The 22,776-nt window shown below is 37.6% G+C and overlaps 1 protein-coding gene across 1 annotated transcript in view; it reads right to left on the reverse strand.

Moving 5' to 3' along the window:
• The window catches only part of ece2 (endothelin converting enzyme 2), a 94,074-nt gene that overhangs the window by 31,507 nt on the left and 39,791 nt on the right, over nt 1–22,776 (reverse strand). Inside the window, exon 3 of the mRNA XM_015399808.1 lies at nt 12,767–13,050. Coding sequence (XP_015255294.1) covers nt 12,767–13,050 — 284 coding nt within the window. The remainder of the gene's footprint in view (nt 1–12,766; nt 13,051–22,776) is intronic.

Genomic DNA, 22,776 nt, shown 5'->3' on the forward strand with positions numbered 1-22,776 from the left:
GGTCCTCAGCTTGACTTTGTGTCTTGACAATAATTCGTTTTATTGCTAACATCAAATGTTAGTCTGTAGCTTAAAAGACCCTTAAAATAAGTTGTCTTAAATTTAAAGTACTCCAAGGATAAATACGTAAAACATTATAGAACCAGAACAACCCATCAAGACCTAATATCTCGATGTGTAAATTCCAAGAGAGAAAAAAAATTTTCTGAAACATTTTCCTTTTCATCTCACTCCAAAGCCCTTGTTCTGTGAAAATTGCATGTACCTGAAATTTTACGTAGAAGCACAAATGGGAGTAATGATTAAAATGAATGAAAGCAGATAAAGAAACGGGTTTGTCCTATTTTGAATCTTCTAGACCAGGGCTGCAACTAACAATTATTTAGCTAATAAATTAATTAGTTGATTATTTTCCCAATTAATCAATTAATAATCAATAATAATGAAGAAGATTTTTTTTTACAGAATTAAACCAGGAAAAACAAAAACCTTTCCACTGGAGGAATTCTGGATAGAGCATACTGACTGATGAAAACATTTTCTTCATCTTAAAAGCAAAGTATTCAGGGATTATTTTACAATATGCTATGATTAACTGATCTAAGTGGGTTGATTTTTCAGCTAAAGACATTTTTAAGAGTCTGTATATAGTTCAGTTAAAGGTCAATTGAGTACTAAGTTGGTTGACGATTATTTTAATAATCAATCTGATTAATTGATACACATTGCAAATCTAGTAGATTTTTTTCATAGTTTTAGTGAAATAAAAGAGGGTAAGTAAACAGAACAGGGACTGATTAAGTATGAGCGAAACTAGGGATCCTGAAAAAACATTACTGATAGCCTTCTTGGAACTGTTTAACAGAGCTTTAGAAATGTGCAACAAAAACAGTTTAAAAGTCTCAGCAATAAAAATGTATGTTTCAGTAGACAAGATTTGGAAGTATACAAACCTGTGTCAAAAGGCAGATTTAAGGGATTGTGTTTTCCATAAGTCTACTATAAAGATGGATAAACCCTTTTAGTCCACATGAGAGAATTTTAACCAATCTGTTAGAAACATAGTGTAATATGGAGTAATTCAGGCTGAGCATTATGTCACATAGTGAGAAAATCATGAGTAAAACACAGTCTGTATGATGTATACTAGTATGTAACAAGCTATGTAGTTACAGTACTAGGCTATAAATGAAAAAATGGACACAAAAGTAACACCTTTCAGGACATCACTGGTACCAATAACCTTCATGCAGCAGACTTTAAAACAGCGATTTGAGATTGTGTGAGGAAATGTGTGTTAAGGATAAAATAAATGGATGACAAGAAACTATTTGTGAAAACAGCAACTCAGATTATGCACTTTATCTGACTCGGGCTTTCACTGTTCACTGGTGGGAATCACTTCAGCACCAACACTGAGCAGTAGTGATAAGGAGATTGAGCTTCAGCAGAGGACATGAGGAATATATAGGGGAAGTCCAATTCTTTAGCAGATTTGATTATGTACTAGAAACAAGTCCAGAGTAACAAAAGCAGCCAATATACTGATCTATTTATATCCTGAGACAAAGAGACACCCTTGATTGTCTCAGAAATCTGTTTCCCACCCAACGCTGCAAAAAAAGAATTAAAAAAAGAAAAGCTGTGTTCAGTTTGTTTTTTCGTCTTTAATGCTATTGACAAACTAAATATAACCTAAAACGATTAAACATCAATGTACACTATGTGCCATTTTGGTGTCGGTGTTATGTGTGCGAGGCAAGCCATCTGCCCATGTGAGCAGCAGGCCTGTATGAGAACAAACACGTGCAATGAACCATTCACAGGCCAGGACAACACCTCAAGGGAGAAGGGGCTTCAGCTCAGCCGTCAATTCCCTCACACATATCTAACCATTTTTTTCATACATGTAAAGCACATCGAAGCCTTCATGATGATGCACACACATGAAAAGAGATCTTACCACACTATTCGTACAGAGCAACACAAACACACAAGCAAAGCAATACGCAAAGGCATGCAAGAGAAAATGAATCTGGAGACATCAACAAGCATTCAGAGACATGCCTTCTTTCTGATCCTGAACTCATATCTTTACACATGCGCAGCTAGATTTGCAATCGCACACGCTCCCTTTACCTCACGTGTGCTCCAGTGCTCTACTTTCCTTCTGCTGGAACTGGAAGGGAGGGGCTCCTATAGGGGCCAGCATCCTCACACCTTTGTGCACACTCAGTGACTTTTGTAAAAAGTAGAGGTACACAAAAAGATCCATGCACAGGTGCAGTTGCAAATCTAAAAGCATGCAAATTTAAGGATACAAATAAAACAGAAAAACATGTATACCCATTTAAGTATTATCGAATGCGTATGCATGCATATTTGAACTGCAACTGTAAAAAACTAACTGTTCACGCTTGCATAAAAAGAGCAGCTCGTGTATGAAAAGAGATGGAAGAGAAGCAGGGGGAAGTCATTAGGAAAGATGTCAATATTGAAAATAAATTTTGATACTAAGTGTACACTAAACAAGTAGAAATTATTCTTAAATAAACAACTAGATGTCAAAATGGATACTTAGCACATCAAAAGAATAAATCAACAGCTTTAAAGAATCTTTACACGTCCATCACTGTTCTGAACCTGAGCTGTAACCCAGAATGGAACCAATGCAATCATGTTGTTTACATTGGATCCTGACCCTAATACCTCACATGATGCAGCTGAAATCACAATTCATCAGTCCAGGGGACATCAATGCCTGTTGCTGTTACTATAAGATTGTGGTGAGTCTGTGTGAGCTAAAAAGGTACAAAATGCACTGGGGCCTCATGCATAAAAAAGTGTGCAGAATTTATACTAAAAGTTGGCAGCAGGAAGTTTTTCTCAAAAGTAGGGGTGAAAACAAAAAAAGAAAAAGACATATAAAATACTTTTGTTACCAAACACCTTTCCAAATACACCCTTGTAGAAAATAAGACACAGTTGGAGGATCTGCTTGGAACGACCAGTGCCCGCCTACAAATTAATATGTAAGGTAGTATAAATACCCAGGAGTCACCCGCCGTGTGAAAAATAACCATGGCAACGTGCTGTCATGCCATAATGGCTATGTCAACACACATCAAGCAGATTTATTACAGCCAAAAACTCATTCAGTGACACAGGCGACTAACCAAAGACATGGCAAAAACTGAAAATAAAATCTGTCATCTCCGTTTTATTCTGAAAAATTTGTATGGAGTCCAAAAAGGGCTGTTTAGAAGCTGCTTTGACCTTTGATAGTTCTTTACACTGACCTTTGTGATGTTTAGGAAGAAAATTATTAAGACTCCATGTGTCATCACACATACTATTGAAGCAGGCCACATTAATTGGTTAAAAAAAGGATCTGCCCCTCAAAACAAAAAAAAAAAGAATAAAATATTAATAGAGAAATAATACCTTGACCAATGAGATTTCTAGGAGTATGTTCCTAAAATCACTATAATTTAGTAAAGTTATAATTATTACTTTAGTGGCTATAAAGAGCTGGTTAACCCGGCACTTTGTCAGACACCTTTGTGCATCAAAAATACAAACACAGCTCTGTCATGAAAAATGCCTTGATTATGGATGTGACTTTTTCATCANAACCCGGCACTTTGTCAGACACCTTTGTGCATCAAAAATACAAACACAGCTCTGTCATGAAAAATGCCTTGATTATGGATGTGACATGATAAACCATGATAAAGGAAGGAAGGAAGGAAGGAAGGAAGGAAGGAAGGAAGGAAGGAAGGAAGGAAGGAAGGAAGGAAGGCACGTTGTTGAGTATGTTTGGCTCAACTCAGGTTGAGCCAAACATACAAAAAATTTGCAGCGTCATCTCTGAACATGCCATTTCACTTTTCTGCCACCAGTTCACCGCACCTCTTCTAGCAGTCTACACTTTAATTTTTTTCTCATCGTCGTTACCCACCGCCCAGCTCATTGACTAATATGCATCACATGTAGTAGCCTGGTTGCGGATGGCTCTACCGTACAAACAGGAGAAGCGACGCAAGTAAAATTAGACACTGCCGTCAGACAATGTGAGGTAATTTATAAATGTTTTAAATCAGGTTGGGTCCGGATTAGCCGGCAGGTTGGTCCACCAATCCGTGACCTCTGCTTTAAAGCATAACAGATTCAACTTCAACTTCTACATTTAATTCATCGTACAGGTTCAGGTAGCTGACATGCATTTTGGATTCTAACCTTACTTTTACTATAGCTGCATAGAGACAGAAGTGAGCCAAGGGCCACACACAAACACCCAACTAAGAAGGAACTGAAGAGTTTTCATTGCCTGCCTCTCCAAAAAGGCAGAGGGACACATTTCACATATGTATGAGAATCACACTACATAAAACATTTTGAAATTTTTAAATATATACTTTGCATTATTTTGTTTAAAAAACCCTTGTAACTTAGTACAGCAATACAAACACTAACATACACTAAGACACCTATAGACATGGTAACTTTTCTGCATCTTATTTCCTGGTAAATTATGAAGTTTAGTCATAGTTCAAATCTAATAAATTGAAATATATTGTAAATTCAAAATAGACTGTATATTCTAAATCCCTTTTTGAGTGTCATATTTTACACAAATATGAAAGAAAGTCATATGGAAAAAGAATAGTGTAAGCGCAGAGGAGAAATAAAACGGATTAGCGTAATCCATTTTATTCTGGGACAAAAGGTTCAGACAGCAAACATGCATAAATGGAAACACACAGAACACAGAAACACACACACTGGGGGAGGTGGTTGGAGGAAATTTAGGACACATTATATGTTCTTCAAATTTACCTGCCCTTGTCTTATGTTTTATCTCTGAACCATACTAACAAAAATGATCAAACTAAATCAGTGATTCTATGTTTTGCTTTTTAAATATTTGCTATCCCTACAAAATCTAATTTGTTTAGATGAAAGTTCCTTTTTTAGAAAAAAAGCAGAGGTCTTTATCTGCTGTCTTTGCTGATATGGATTGGTACTACTTTTTTCTCTAGCAGCTCCCACTGTACGGAATAATACCTACAAAAGTATGGGAATGTCTTGCAGGACTACAGGGGTGAATGAGAGATTAGCCCTGAATACCTCAGGTGTCTGGATGTTGTGTCTAATATGCCTCTTCAGCATCATATGGAGGTCAGGGACAGTGCCCCTGGATGGGGTGGTGTTTCCTATTCACAAGAAGAAGGAGCCGAGGGTTTTTTCCAACTAGAGGGTGGTCATACTTTTTATACTCCCGGGTAAGGGATTGTCGAACCTCGGCTTCAGGAGGAGCGGTGTGCTTTTGATCCTGACAATTGGATGCTCAACACCCTCTGCAAGATGCTCAAGGCTTCATAAGAGTCTGCCTAAGGAAAGAAGGCATTCAACCTTGTCCCTCATGGTGCCCAATGAGGTGTGCTCAAAAAGTATGGAGTCAGTGGCCTTTACTAGGGACATCCGGTCTCTTCTAGGAGAGCAGGAGTTTGGTCTGCATTGCTGGCATTAGGTTGAACCTGATCTCATTGCAGGTAGGACCCCGGCACAGCTTCCCCCTGTCAGTGGTTCTGTCCAGAACATTTACCCACAAGATTTCTAGGTGAGCCAAGGTCCAGGGGTAGAGTCTGTTCTGAGGACCAGCAAATTTCATCTCTGCTTTTTGCAGATGACATGTATGTCCCTGCCCCCATCCCCCAAGACCTAAAGAATGCCCTAGACCAGGTGGCGGCAAGGACAAAGATCAGCTTCTTCAAGTGTAAAGTCATGTTTCTTGACAGGAAAAAGGTGGCTTGCCCTATTCATGCCAGAGAAGAGATCCTACCTCAAGTGGAGGAGTTTGATTATCTTTGGGGTCTTTTTCATGAGTGAGGGTAGATTGGAGTGGGAGATCAACACAAGGATCAGTGCGGGTGCTGTTGTATCACCCAGTCTGTTGTGATAAAAAGAGAGTTGAACTAAAAGGTGAAGCTATTGAGTTACTGGATGGCCTAGGTTCCTACCTACAGTCATGAATCCGGATCAGGACCAAAAGTTACCAGTAACCAGCTGCGATGAGCTTCATTAACAGTGTAGTCTGGCACTTCTTTAGAAATAGGGTGAGGAGCCTGGCCATCCAGGAGAGGCTCAGCCACCTCTCCACACCTAAAGGAGTAAACTTAAGTGAACTGGATATCTTATTTCAGATGTCCCTGGATGCCTCCCTTGGGAGGTGTTCCAGGCATGTCCCACCAGAATTAGGTGCACAGGACTGCCCAGGACATGCTGGGAGTACTATGTCTCTTGGTTGGCTATGGAACATCCTGGGCTTCCCCCAGCTCTGCTGAGGGAGGTGCCTGGGAAAAAAAAAAAGCCTGAGCGTCTCTTCTGAGACTGCTCCCCTCTGCAACCTGATTCCTGATATGCAGAGGACGATGAGTACAAGTACAAGTGTGGCAAAAATAAAACTGACAATAATGTTTAGAACCCAGTTTTCCGTACACAGCTTTAACAATCCAAATCATGTTAATCATTTAAGTTTTCTTTTCAATTAGCAATATTAGGATAAAAGAATATATATAAAAGAGAGCATATAGAGTACAGTCAGATAAAGAAAAAACTGAGCACATATCTATGTCTAGAATATAAAGAGTACTGAAATAACTTGTTTCTGGAAAAAAAATAACCTATTAAGTCACAATCTGATTAGATATAGCGATGTCTGATTCAAAATCTGTTGTCATGTCTCATGGTTATTTAATACATATACATTATAAAGTGTTATTTAAAGAGTTTGTTCCAAGTGATCTCATCTCAGGAAAGAATCTGGGAGAGAAAGTTTAAAGGTATAAACATATTGCGTTGCTTTTACACAACTCTTTATTCTTAGCTAGATTTTTTGTTCCTTATTCATAATCTAAAAATTGCGAGGCTGTCCTTAAAAAGAAAAGTTCCTGAAAAACGTACACACATCTGTTGAAAGGGAGCTCGTTTGTAGACGAGGTATATGACAAGCCTTGTTTAAAGATGATAGAGCCCAATTGTCAGATTTTGATTCCTAGAGCTCAGCTAAGACAGTCTAAAAAGGAGCAGGAAGTCACTACTGAACAGAGAGGGTGCAGACTGGATGGCAGCGAGGGCAGGGGCCTAAGCGTTCAAACTACTGCTATTAAAATCTGTCTCTGGGTCAGTACAATGTCACCTTACTGGCAGAGAGGAAGTAAAAGCTTGTTAGGGAAAATGTGTAATAACAACTAATTATAGCTGGGCTCTTGTCTCAAAACCTAAAGAGGGGCTGCATTATCTCTCCTAATCTATAGTATGGCTAAGGCAAAGGCTACAATTGGACTCCAAACTTTCTGATGGGGGCCACTTTAATTCTGCTTAATTCTTTCTCTATTCTCCTATTCTTCTATATTTGTTAGTTCAACCTCTCACTTTATGCTGTCTCTGCTTTTTCTCATCATAGTAGCTTCACCTGGTCTGTTCCTGTTTGGCTGTGACTCCATCCTTGAGAGGATGTATCTTTCCTGGACAGGGCCGCCTGTGGAGCTGGTTGACCGGTACTTTTTGTATCTCAGCGTCTGTTTCTGTCTCCTTGAACCCCAGTTCAAGCCTCGGTAGATGGCAGCTCACACTGAGCCTGGTTCTGCTGGAGGTTTCTTCTTGTTAAAAGGGAGTTTTTTTCTCCATTATCGCTACAAGCATGCTTGGTGTGAGGGATTGCTGTTTGGTCAATGAGTCGATGTTATCAGCTGGTTTTCCTTAGACAGAAAACTTTGAATGAATCTGACTGTATGATCTGGTTGAATTGTCTCTGTAAACTGCCTTAAGATGACGTGTTGTGAATTGGCGCTATATAGATAAACTGAATTGAAATTGAATTTAACTGAACTTATTGTTAGGGGTCATTGTTTTTTTTTAGATCAAATCCAAGGACTATCCTTACCTTTAAAAAAGGACTTAAGGTTAGCAATTAAAAGTGTTAGTGTGCAATGATATCCAATGAAAGTCTCCATAGCAACAACTAGAGTGATTCATAGAGCGTGTCAGTCTGTGAAATAAATTTCACACTTCAATGAACCACAGCCTCTGCAGCAAATTTGGATGTACAAGTAAAGTATGCAAGTTAGAAATAAAACATAAACCTGAAGAAATGTATTGTTCCGTGATTCTGTGTCACAATTGTCAGTTCTTCAAATCATATACCGGTAGGTATAACTAATTGTTGTTTTGTTTCTTAATTGGCTGTAAATCCTGCAACATTTGTTTTGATTGTTTTTTCCAAGAATTTGAAAGTGAAAATCAGGACCATTTGTCATTTATCTGCCTGTTCTTAAAGCTAAAGTAATTTTTGTGGAAAGCCTTAAACCTTTTTATTATGTTTGCTCCATCTAATCAGCCTTACAACAGCACTCATTAGCTTTCTGGAGTGTATTCCTTTTTTTTCTTCCCTTCTACTTACAAACTTTCTCCTGTTTGTTGTCGAGCAACCTATTCATTCTTGTTTGGCTCCGACTTCATCCATTTGCTAGTTTATTGGTAAAGATATACCTTTAAGGGATTCACATCCTCCTTATTGCTGCAACCTTCCATTTGTTTCTTTTTCTATATTTGCTTCATCCAAGTTTTTGTCATAGTAAGTACACTTTGTGTAAGAAAACAGACAAACAACAGACTTCCTGCATCCCTACAAAAATCTGAAGACACTCAACCAGGAGTAGAATCATGATTCCTGTATCCAAATAATCTATTGTTCTGCATAAAAGACTGCAGACATTTCAATCAAGGAAACATAAAGTCCTCAAAAAGTCCAAAAAAAAAGGCACTACAAAGACTTTAGGAGAAAATGTATACTTTTCAATCATCACACAAGAAAAGAGCAGTGGATTTTGAATTGGAGTCAAATCAAGCCATCTGTGCAGCAACAAAACTAGCCGATCCTTTTTTAAAACCTCCCTCTGTTGGTGGAAAATACACAGAGAAATGCCTCGTTTTCCTGTAACCATGTCTGTTGCAATATGGCTTTGATTAATGGAGTTTAGCTTTTACCTAATAAAGCTTATATCCCTGAAACCTTGGCTAATTTGGTAAAACCTAATGTTCTTGTAGAAGTAGAAAACACAGGTGTTTGAAACATTTTCAAATGATATTTCCCCAATCTATTAATAATTATGCACCAATCCATAAGATATCTCTAAATGTATATATTTGCAAATGCATCACCAGAAGGAGCTGCCACTTGCTTTCGGTATGGAACCGCGTAGTTACAAACTTTTTTAGGTACACGATATTATATACATTAATTCTTAAACACCCAATCCTAATCATTTGGACAATAAAAAACATGCAAATATGCTCCCAACATTTGAAGTCACATAAAGAAGAGTAGGGGGTTCTTTTATTTGTCCATACTGTGATAACCAACTTTAGCTAACTTTAAGTCTTACCAGAAAATGTTAAACTGGACTGGTTTTATCATGGGTTCAAAAAAATAGAATTTAAAAAAGCACACATGGTCATTTATTTACATTTAACTTACATATATGTATATATATATATATATATATATATATATATATATATATATATATATATATATATATATATACATACACAGACTTGAAGTTGGAAATTTCAAACATGGAAAAGTGATAAATAACCTCCACACTGGCACCAAACCCAGCACCCCGTGAAACAGCCAACAACATTTAAAGCACTGCAAGTCTCACTTGTCAGGATGAAGAGATGAATTAAAGTGTCATGTTAACCCAGCAATCGTTAAATTCTGATCTGATTGAGCAAAATCAGAATGAGATTGTATTGCAATAAGTTAAATTTACATGGACAAAATTTCCTGATTGATTGAAATGCATTTGTATTACAAAAGAAAAACAATTGGATTGCACCTTTCATTTGGACTTAGGTGATCAAAATAAACCACCAGTTAGACTACAAATATGTCATGTAAGCACGCAGATGGAAACAGATGCATCTTTAGACTGTTGACCCAACTTTGATTTGTAAATTATGAAGCTGCACTTCAAACCTGCCAGTAAGTGTATCTTGAGCCTTTTTAATAAAAACCCTGAGCTACCTACTTCAGTTAATAGCGGTGTTCTCTTGTCTTAGTGTGTCAAGGTCTAGCATGGCTAATGGCCAAAGCATTGTCATTTTCAAACTGATGCGGTGGTTAGTGCAGCAGCCAACAGCCTACAACACTCAGCATCTTGTCAGTCCTCCTACGGGCAGTGGAGTGGAAATGTTAAGTGCCACTATTACGGATTTCACTGTCAGAGAGTAATTTGCTGGTGTACTGTTGTTATAGTGGGGCATTCCAATCATCACAGTGGTGACATTTGTTGTTTGGACAACAATCAGAGGTGAAAGACAACGAAACTTGAGTCCGTGAAACAGTGCAAACATTTACTCCTTTCTTTTATCTCTTACTCTAAAGAAAGTAAATAAAAGCTTATATTCAAGTAAACAGTTAATAAAAGTTGCTGAGTAGTTAGTTAGATATGCAAGTAGTTAATATATTTTCTGCTGTTAAAAAATAGCTTGCATCCTCATCAAGCATGCATCTAGATTAGCTCTGTCGTTCATGTTTTCTACTTAATATTTAATATTTGTCAGAGTTATTGTAGCAAAAAGAAGACAACAGTATGAGAGATGGTAGAATTAACCAAGATATGCTACACTGAGACATTTTATTCTTTAGTGAAGTAATGTGTGCCTGGGACTTTATGTGCTTGCTTAAGTATGAAGGTAAGTGATATATTCTAGCTATGCTATGATGCCCTATCCCTTTGAAAATGATGTTTTCTTCATTAGAACACATGTGTAGCTGTTTCATCTGGGATTCCTTAAATGCAAATAAATGTCATTTGACATTTGTTCGTCATTTATACATATAATGGTACATTCACACGGAATGTGAAAAACATCCCCAGTTTCATTCTTCTAGCGCCAAATTAAAACAGCGTTAAGTCTGCTAGGGAGACAGAGCGCAGAAGGCAGGGGAGAGGGGGCTACGGCTGGCCGGGAGGGGAACAGCGGTACATAGCGGAAGTCCGCCAGGGAGATGGAGTAGGAAGAGGCAAGCTACTGGAGATGTAATGAGTACAGTGGTAGAGCAGAGAAGCCTGTCAGGGAAACAGAGCAGGAGGGAGAAGTGGTTGGAGTCTGCACTGGAGGTAGGACGACAAAACAGCCCTTCTAAATTGAAACTGCATTTTTAAAAGCCACCCACAAACCTCTTAAGATCATTCCCCACTTCTTTCTATGTCAATATTTGTTCTCTAACTTCCATTTTGATTAAGAGAAGCCCATCTCCGCAGCCTCCTTCACTGTAGCTAACAGCTCCATATATGGTATCAATATATCGAATTCACGGGCTGTGTCCTGCGAAGGACAGATTCATCTGCCGATTGGAAGATTTTTATGCAGCCAACAAATGCAGCCTTCTTTTTGCCCGTTTTGAAGGACAGATCTGGTGTATCTTTCGTAGCCTTGGGTATCCCTTGATTTATTGCGAGTCCAAGCATACCGGTTGCTCCGTGCTCAGAGGAAAAAGGTAAACGGCGGTGAACATAGGTGAATATTGTAAGTGCAGTTTATCCATCCATCCATTCATCCATTTTCTTAACACGCTTAATCCCAAGTGGGGTCGTGAGGGGTGCTGGTGCTGGTCTCCAGCTGTCAATGGGCGAGAGGCGGGGTACACCATCCATCGCAGGGCAACATAGAGACAAACAGGACAAACAACCATTCACATACACTCACACCTCAGGAGAATTTAGAGAAGCCAATTAACCTAATGGTCATGTTTTTGGACTGTGGGAGGAAGCCGGAGTACCTGGAGAAAACCCACGCATCAGGGAGAACATGCAAATTCCATGCAGAAAGATCCCCGACCGGGAATTGTACCAGTGACCTTCTTGCTGCAAGACAGCAGTGCTACTCACTGCGCCACTGAGCAGCCCAAGTGCAGTTTAATATATATATTAAACTAATATATATATATAATACAAGTAAGTGAATATTTCCATGTGGAATTAATTGAGTGAGTAAATGTGTGTGGCTGACATTTAAGCACAAATTCGAATATTTGTACAGTGTGGGACCTTTAAATATGATATGCTTGACAATGGTACTGCTGCTGAAGCTCCTCAAAAATGTTATTAGCACCCAGAACACTAGGGTTCTCACTACTCAGAATTTGAGTTTGCTAGGCGATAGAGCGTACAGGCGATGAAAGCTGGAGAAGGCTGGACCTGTTTGAACCCATAGCCAAAAAACTTCCGGCCTCCTTATTTTCACAGACCTTGAAGGACCTGGTCCAGGTAGACTGGTTCCTTGGAGGATTCAGCCTCTAAAATCGAACACACCCCTGGTTCATTACTGGATTTCATTAGGCGAATGTAAACAAAACTTCAGATTTTTCAACTCCTGCAAATTTCAGTTTGCATATTTATCAGGCAAACAGTCATTTGCTTGGCTAAATTTTCCCCTTTCGCCTCGCTCAGCCTCAATGCTCTCCAGAGCTGCCCTCTACATAGCAATAACATGTCAATCCTCAGCTCCAGCTGTGAAATTCACATTTGATGTGAACATATCTTAACAAAATTTGATCAGACATATTTATGCTTTGTTGATAACTCCTTAAAACAAAGACTGAATGAGAAAAGTACTCTTTGAAACAGAACCACTTTAAACTTTTTTCACACCATGAAGTACTATAAAATACAAAGAATTTTACAGCTACCTCTGTGAGAGCTTGATGAATGAAACACAAAGTTTCAGGAGTGACCTCCCATGGTGACTTCTCCTCTACCATGATGGCATCCAGCGTTGCCTTCTCAAGGATAACGTCGAAGGAGGCATCCGGGAAGGAGAGTTGGCGAACGTCCATCTGGTGCCAGGTCATACCGGGATGGCTGCTGTACCTGGCACTCATAAGGCCAATGCAAACTGAGGAATAATCTATGTTGGTGATTGCATGGTAGCCGGCATTATACATGTCTCCACTCAAACCACTGTTTCCACAACCTGAGGGAACAAGTGAAAACAAGATAAGAGACCAATTGGATGACTCTAAACATACAGAAAACAGCTGAGAAGATCAGAAAAATGAATAGCAACAGCTGAACATAAAAACCGAGGACATTTTTTTTTTTTTGGAATAAAAAGCAATAAAAAAAATCAGTTCCTCTAATTGGCTGTCATTAAAGGCAAACTGTTGAAAATCTGTCAACATTTCTCACAATAAGCATGGGGTAGTTCTCAGTTTAAAAGTGGAACACAGTTTTAAAATGAAAAGATTCAAAAAAAATAACTATATGTCCTGCATACTGTATGTCCGTACTTTTCCTACAATGTTGCTGTTTAATTTGAAATATCTAAAGATAAGATAACCAATTAGATGATCTGATGTCAGAACTGGCTCATTACTTTGAGCAGTGAGCTGTGATGATTCTGTTGCAGTAGTGCACATGGCAAGTGTGAGCTGTGGCAATCATGTCGTGTATATTTCGCAACTTGTCAAAAGAATCCTAGGCAGGCTCACCAAAAAATGCTTAACACAAAGCACAGTCCACAACAGCTTAGGTGATATTTCACATATCAGGAAGCACATTTGAAGTTATGCTGCCGTGCAACAAAAGTTGGCTTTTGAGTAGATTTATGGAGCGTCTTGTCTCAAGTCAAAACATTTGCTTTGTGACTAAAAAGCTGAGAGGCTTTAAAAAAATAATCATGATTTCAACCTATGGATAAGAGGTGGATGATTTGAAAGCCAGGGAATGGAAGTAAAATTAAAGAGCATTGAAGAGAGTTTCAGATGTAACACGATGAAAATAACCAACTGAATGTGGCAGCTCACCTTTTGCCTACAGTGACTCAGACTGTGTAAATGGAGGAGGAGGAGGAGGAGGCAGAGGAGTAGGGTGGCATGGAAAAGAGGCAAAGAGGAAAAAAAAAAGAGTAGTAGAAGGAAGAGTTATGGTGGACATATAGTCACTTTAAGCAAAAACTTACAATCTGTGAAAGCATGAAATGGGAGTATTTTGATTACATTATTCCAGTTTGGGTACATGTTCACCTATTTACAGGGTTCTGGGTGCCATAGGTGTGGCTGTGACTTTTGGCAGAACGCTTGCACCGACACCTCAGCTGCAAACGTGTGGCTCCTGCTTGTTAACACCTTCCTGCTTCCACTAATTACCACCCTGCAACAGCTTCACAAATGTGAGCGTGTGCCAGAGAATCCAGGATGATTCAGTTTGCAGTCTCACACTAAACAACATGTTAGTAACCTATTGAGATGCGTGTTTGCTTGTCTGGGCGCTGTACATGCTGAAACCTTATGTTGCACAGCCACAGGTGGCAGGAATGGAGCAGGAGAGAGAAAGAGATATTAATAAATAGGGATTCAGCAGTAGAAAAACAAGCCACTAATATGTATTAATCAGCCACCTTTGCACTGATCAGCTCTTACTGGTGATCTGCATTTCAAATAAATGAAGAAAAATGGTGACATTTCTCTCCAGCCTGCTAGTTAAAAGCAGAGAAACTGGAAACGCACACTGGTTTCATTGGTAAAAATATTGAAAATCAGCAACAACAATAAACCTGGGACTTCATTATTCAGACAAACAAGAATATTTATGTGTGCACAATTATGAGGCATTTATTAGTCTTCATATTCATGTCACACTTGCTGATTTCTGTATAAATGAGTAATAATCCAATAATTCAAAGTTTACAAATAATACAGATCTATATTAACAAGATATTTCTTGATAAACGATGTGTAGGAGAACTTCTCCCTACTTTGTGACTTAACCATCTCCAGCCCTTGTGGCAAAGATAAAGGCTTAGTTTCCATCCCGTATTTGACCCCACAGTGAGTCATATGTTCTCTCCAAAGGGTTTTCCCAATAAACACAATGAGGTCTGTGTTGTGTTTTTCATGGCATGCCACTCTTAGGAAGCTTGTCACCTGATGCATCATTCCTGAGGGTCGTTGAGATAAATTTACTTGCAACACTCCTCAAGGTCGCAGCTCTTATTATAGGTCAGTGAGATCAGTGGTTGGTATTAAGCCTAACCTCCAACCCTTTCAAACACACCCCAAAATAAGATACATGCAGAAATCCTAAAGAAAAACACTGTTTAAAATGTAATATGTTTTCACATAAAGTCAGAGAGAGAGTCTGATTGCAGTATAGGATGGAGTATCTAATGATAGCATGTCTCATTCCAACATCTGCATTTTTCTACAGGAGATCAAGGCAAAGCAGACCTCAAAGAATGATATACTTATAAAATCACAGCTGTGATGTTCTGGTTGTGCCCATCTAGGTACAATTGCATCATTATTATGCTGTTTAAATTGCCTGGTTTTGATGGTTTAATTTTTTTTTGACAACAACAACAAAAAGGAAACAATTTCCAGATATAAAGGTTTAATAATCACACATAAGTGTGCATGCACCGGGTCAAATATGTTTTGAGGCATCTTTTGATTCCCTTTCAGCAGTCAGTTTGGTGTGAATCTGTTTTCTACATTCCGACTTGTCTACATTTGCCCGTAGTGCCGTTTTGCAAATCTGTCAGACAGTGAGGACGTCTCTTCAGCGCAGCCCTCTGCAGTGATCCGAATGGTTTCCTGTCAAATTTAGTTCTGGTCTGATGAACTAAATTAATTCAAAAGCTTTAATCTTCCTTTCATGAATCATTCCTTGGTTCATTTAGACATGTGCCCAATGTGTTACTAAAAAGTTTAACTACTTGGCAACCTCTTTGGCCATTTTTTCTGGGCTTTAACTAAAAAAATAAATAAATAAAAACTACTGAGAGCTCTAATGTATGGCAAGGATAACCAGATTTAAAATCAGGTTGGTGTAAACTCAAGAAGCACAAATGCACAAAAGCATGAGTTTAAGGATGAGCTTAGATTCCTTCCCTACATCGTAAATTGTAAGAATAAAATAAGCTTTGATGTTTCATGTTGTTACATCATTTTAACAGAGGTGTGTTCACAGAAAAATGGAGAAACTATAAACTGCAAGTAAAGAGAGAACACAGACTGATTGGATTATTCAAAATGGAAAAGAAGAGACTAAAGTTAGAGGTGTTATATTATCCTGTTTCAGATGCCCATGTGAGTGTGTGATGGAAAAATGAATGCTCTTCAAAATGTTTCCTAACACTCAAAAAATCATAACACGAAAACATAAATACATAAAACAAGTAAGCACTGAGCTACTGAGTAGCTTGATGAGTAAACAAAGGTGTTTGCTTTTCTGTTTGCATAAATACAGAACATTCTAAAATGGTGTAAAGACATATTTTTCAGTGCAAAAATGATGGCCATAGATGGACATGGTAACTTCCAGTCCATCAATGGTGGGATATGGAAGAGGTGGTCTGGAGTCTGCTCCAACAAATCCTTTGATATTTAAGAACAAGCTGAACATGTGAGTGACAGCTGTGGAAACCTCTGAGGTAATCCCCAGGAATAACGCCAGATTAGTCTGCTGATAAATGGGGGAGGGGCGGACTAGTGGTTAGGGCATTGGGCTTGGAATCCTGAGGTTGTGAGTTTGAAACCCACTCCCAAAGACTGCCAATCTGAGTCTTTCTGCAAAGACCATTAACCCCTGATTACTCCCCGGGCACTGTACAGTGGCAGCCCACTGCTCCCCAAAGGGGATGGGTTAAATGCAGAGAGTTAATTTCTCCATTGTGAGATCAATAAAGTTCAATTTATTTATTTATTTATTTTTATTTTATGATGAGAAAAGCGTGGAAAAGGGCCAAATAAAAATTTCACATGCATCTTGCAAATTAAAATAATGTTTTTAATTGGATTAAAAAATTTCAGTCGGTCAAATAAACTATATATTGGGCATTTTTCAAGTAGTTAATTATTATAAAAGTGTTTTTCAGAGGTTAAAAACAAAAGGACAGACATTAATCACTTCAGATACGTATTGAAATTATTCAGATAATTAGACAGGAAACAAAAAAAAACATATAGCAAGAGACAATAAAACAATCAGGTATTAAAAGTATGAAAAAATCAATCATTCAGAATGAAGAACTGTGGAATGGTGTTAATTATTTAGATTGACGGGTTAATGGCTGTGATATATGAAAACTGTATAAGAAGAGATCTAAAATGATGATGTATAAGTAAACATAACAAAAGTTAGAATATTAAACATATATTTTAAAGGATCATCAATGTCTTACACAGCAATAAAAACAAATTAAAGCTGCTTTTGTTTTAAAGAAAATAAAAAAAAAATTGAGAATGGTATAAAAATGAATTTAAGAAGCAGACTGAATTAGTATAGGGATAGGTAATCGCGTCATCTATTCCACTTAAGTTTAGAATATATACTACAGTAAAGAAAGTCAAAGTTTGATGACAGATTTGGAGGACATGTCTGGTCAAGGAGGGGTGGGTGAGTGAGTGGGTGGGTGGGGAACCCCTGTGCTTCAGCCAAGCAATGTGAAACATCCAAGCCGCTAGCCATGAGCTGAACTGAACTGAGCACAACAGTGGAAACTCCATGATGTCAGAGGCATTTGTGGTATTCATCCATATGCCAGATTGGTTCCGACACATTAAGGATGGTGACCTAGGCCCATGCTGATGAAAGGTGATGTTCATATGAACACATAGCAACACAGAGCTCAACCAACCCCCTAAACACCAAGGCTGAGGGCAAGCCCGGGGTAAACTGATGCCATGATGACACCTCGCTAAGTTTAGTTGTGACAGTTGTAAATGTTAACCAGTGGAAAGCTCCCATGTGGAGCGTATTTGTTTTTGTGTCACTCTGTGTGTGCATGTGCATTAACTCTAAGCATCATGTAAGTGCATGATGGAGCCAGAGTTTATGTAACTCATATTAACCTACATCAAATAAAGATAAGAAAGGAGTGGGATTTTCCAGCATGTACACAAGTGTGGAGCCACACTAAGCATCTTAGTCTAGTCATAAACACTAACTGGAAAGCAGTTAAACTCCCTAATTGGTTAGACTACCAACTTAGTTAGCAACATGACCAATTAGGTAACTGGTTCAATCAGATGAGCAACTGGGATTGGTTTAACTGGTTTTCAGTGTGCTCAGGAACCAGAATGGTCACGGAAAAACAAAAATAAATGGAGAGGGAAAAGCAAAAACAAAATGCCATTTAAAAAAGGATTTGAAAATGCAAGTTGAAAAAAGAAAACTGAAATGGAATAAGGAATAGGTTTTAGCTCTAAAAAACATATAACGCAGCATTAGAGTTGATTCCTTCCCACTATCATCTCAAGGAGTCTTGAAGGCCAATAAGGACCTCAAAGACTCCCCATTACTGAGGGATGGACCTGTTTTCGATTCAGTTTGCATGTAAGCCATAACAACACTTTAGTTGGGCTACTCTATAAAAGCCAGGAGCTTAATGCTAATCCAGATATTTTGCTTTCAGGATGGGAAGCAAAAAGTCTTCAACTTGGAAAACAAGCCCAGTGTTTTTTTTTTTTTTTTACTTTTTATGGAAAGAATAAGGAATACCTTTTTTATTGTGTGATTAGGAAAGGTTTTTATAATCAGGTTTTTAAATCTCCATTTAATAAGTTGATTTGAATTTTGGTGTAGCTGCCATGAGAGTCAACTAATTTAAATATTTTAATATTTAGTTAAAAACAAGAGTTAATACATACTAGTATTGAAATAAAAAGTTAAATCATAAATAGATAAATAAATAACTTTTACTAAATTTATGTCGTTTATGTACATTGGTTAAAAAGCACATTAATATTTAAGGAGGAACCTATATTTTTGTTCCGCATGTCATGTTGTTGCCCATGAGAAAGATTGATTGACAAAATTCTTTTTTGCACCCGTTTTTCAAGAAGTTTAATCAGAAAGCTTTAAGAAATAATTTATCTTTATTCCTCTGGAGTTTATGCGACCAATGAGGTACAACTTTGTTTTACTTGGATTTATTTGTGTAAACCTTTATATTTGTTTTGAGTTAATTTGGGTTTCTGTTTCCCTTCTTAGTTTGTGACAGCATTTTTTGGGGCTTTATAAAACGTGTCCACAATAAATGGCTGTTAAAACCAAAAGAACAGCATTGAGCCTTGATTATCTCGAGAGGAGAAACAGTTGGATTATACTAATGGATAAAAATAAAATAACTGAATTTATTATTAATGGATTAATTAATAGTTTACAATTCCTATCTAATTATACCTCTTAAAGTGTGCAATTTGATGCAAAAATGACTTTCCACTTGGAAAATGTTATCATTTTTTAGGTGACTCTCCAGGTCCTCCATAACATGTAGGTCCCAATGAAAAAGAGTATGAATTTACCATAATCTATTTAAAAGACATCTCACCATCAAGTCTTCCCCACTTTCCTTGATGGACCCTCGGCTGCTCCTTGGCTGGTCCCCTATAATTCCTTCTTAAACATCAACCTTTTACACTTAAAAAAGTCTTTTTTTCAAGATTTGTGGACATTAAGATCTAAAGAGAAGCATAATCTCCTGGTCAGACCGTGTAATTCAGTGAAAGGGTGGAGTCAGAGTAAAAAAATATGCATGCTCAGGAGAAGGAGGGGGTCACTCCAGTGGCTGGAGAGTTGGAGGGGATTTTGCTGGGAGTTGCAGGGAAGTAGGCTGCCATTCGGCTGGCGTTTGACTGAAAAGGGCCATTTGAATGGCTGCTACTGTATAAAAGTATGATAGCTGCAGTAATAACGGGGTTTATGCCAACATTAAAGCTGCATATGAATTGGCAGGGATCTACTTACATTATCCCATAAGGCAGCAGATAAAGTTCAGAACATTATCTGTATCTACACTGAAATGACTTGTTAGCTACAAGGAGTCAGTGTATCCCAATGGGGAAGGACTCAAACTTGGTAATGACACGCCCAAAAATCTGTTAAGATCGCACAAGTGAACACGGATGCTGGTATGTTTGCTTAAAACGTAAAATCATACCTGCTGTAAATCTATTGTTTAACCACTGCAGCCTCCCAATGCTGTATGTTCAGCAGATTAAAGCAGGCATGGAAAGGTTAAGTTTAAATGTTGTGCTTACAAGGAGTAACAACTAATGCGGTTGTAAAACAATAAGCTTAGAGACTTTATGAGCAATGGTGCAGATTAAGCATCTGATGAGGGAACAGAGGGGGGGAAGAGATAAGCAGAATAACATGCTGGGAACCTTCAAATGAGACACGGTTAGCAGTGTAGAAAGAAAAATTTAATGGAAAATGAAGCAATTCTTAAGACGACTACCCCACGTCAAAGAGGTAGAGATGAAAAAAAAAAAAAATCTCCCTAATGGTAATGTTTAAATTCATCTTTAGTAAATCTAAAACTTAAAAGTAAATGGTTCCACTTACACTTTTTTAATGCAACATTAAATAGTCTACAATCTGAGATCCAGCCACGATGTCAAGTCAAGGGCATCTTAATTTTTTTAGTAATGCAATTTCAGAAACGTACAGTAAGCCAGTGTCTCTTTTGTTACGAAGAGGCGTTAAATGGATGAGGAAGCAGTTTGCAGTTTTAATGACTAAGCTAGAAAAATGGTGAGAGGATGAAGAAAGGAGAACACAGAAAGAGAAATATAATCTACCAATATGTGAAGCTGTGAAAAGGTAGGACTAAAATATAGTTAGTTTCAGTTTGAATAATTGAAAAAAATATGTATTTATATAAGTAAACAACAAAAACTAAAGAAAAGAGCTATATAAACTTTTATTCTAATCTTAAAAAACATAACTCAATATTAGGGATGCACGATATAATCGGCCCCCTATCGGTATCGGCCTGTATCGGCCTTAAAACTGAATATCGGACATCGGCCACCCCACCGATATTTAACCCGATATTTGATCAGCTTCTGAGTTTCTAAAGCCAAAAAAAATAATAATAAAATACTACTTCTTCTTCTTCCTCAAAAACTTCTTTTTTACAGACTTAAAAACTTCTAAAGACGAGGGAAAAAATATTGATACATTAAAATATCACAATATCTTCATATGCTGATATATTGCCATTTAAAAACACCATATCAATCTCTTTCACTAATGAAATATTGCTATATGTCATCGTTATGCTACGAAATCCCCCGAAAATTCACTAAATTTTGCCATATTTTTATATGTTGATATATTGACGCGGTATCGATCTATTTTACTAACAAAATCTCACAAGAATTTGCAAAATATCACGAGAGTTTGTAACAGAAAGATGAAATTTCATGAGATTTTGAAAGTAAAATAGATCGATACCGCGTTTTTAAAAATCAATTTGATATCAGCATATGAAAATATATTTGAGTATATTATTTTTCAAAGTGTCAGAAATGGATAACAAAACTGCTATTTTCAATGACTACTTATTTTTGTCCAGCTTTAACATCGGTATCGATATCGGTTATCGGCTACATGAGTTTTAAAATATCGGCATATCGGATATCGGCCAAAATCCCAATATCGTGCATCCCTACTCAATATTAAGTAGGTGGTTGTTCTCTTTAAACATCCAACAGTTAGAGCCCGACGTTTTATTCTTAAAATACATTATTTGGATACAAGAACAAACGGTATGTTTTAAATACACTGGTCAGCTCACCACCAGAGATAAAACTATTATTAAGGACTTAAAAAAAATCTAAATAAAAGTTTAAACTGCACAATGCAACATCAAAAATGATCCTAAACATGCCAGTAAGTCCAGCAAGGTCTAACTGAGAATTAAGAAGGATAGTCTTAGTTAAAGCCCACATGATAATGGACTGTACACACAAGGAGCCTGTCAGATATCTAAGGTGGGAATTTGGGCTCACCAGCTATTAGAAAGCATGATGTCTCCACTTTTTCCTCAGTTATTAAGCTCATTTGAACTTTTCCTTTACCCCTGCTGCAACTAGACTCTACAATGTAACAATACAACGGCAATAACTTGTGCAATGTAAAATGTCCAATTACTAATTTGATACCCTGTGCAATAACCTGTTTCTCTTTATTTGACACGCAGTGCAATAACTGTATATATAAATATATATATTCATCTATGTAAATACCCAGGTAAACATCCTGTGCTATAACCCTGTAAATTAATCCTACTATAAAAGAAAAAAAGCTGTCATATGTGGACGCACTGTATATACTGTTTATGCACCTTTTTCCTCCTTTTGCATATTCTTCTCCTATTTGAGCTGATGTAACAAGTAAATTTCACCACTTTGAGATTTAATAAAGTCAATCAATCAATTTAAATAAATAAATAAAATATATGTGTGTGTTTTGGGTGATCAATTCTAAAGAACTACATATATTTTCGTTTCACATGAGGTTCCAACACCAGTACCAGCTGATATATCCAGATGGAAAAAGAACATTTAAAACCTCTGTATGAATCCATATTCCTTAAATTAAATGTTTCTCAAGCTGTTTCAGGAGCTCCTGAAAAGTTGCGTCAGCACATCAGCCAGATGAAACTTTCAAAAGCTGGTCTTTTTTCGGCAGCCTCTCTATAAAACGTCTTCTTCCCTCCCCTTACAAAAGAAACCTCAGTTATGTAAGCGGTTGCAAAGATAATTAGTGACTGAATAATTAAGCGTGAGGCTGTGACTGTTTGATGGAGTGTGTGTTGTATATGAGCGTGTTACTGTGTGTGTGTGTATTTGATAAAGAGATGGAGGACTTTGGAAGGACTCCACAATATGAATCTGCCTTTCTGCTG

The sequence above is a fragment of the Cyprinodon variegatus genome, unplaced genomic scaffold (assembly GCF_000732505.1).
Source record: "Cyprinodon variegatus isolate N-32 unplaced genomic scaffold, C_variegatus-1.0 Scaffold1048, whole genome shotgun sequence".
Taxonomy (NCBI): domain Eukaryota; kingdom Metazoa; phylum Chordata; class Actinopteri; order Cyprinodontiformes; family Cyprinodontidae; genus Cyprinodon; species Cyprinodon variegatus.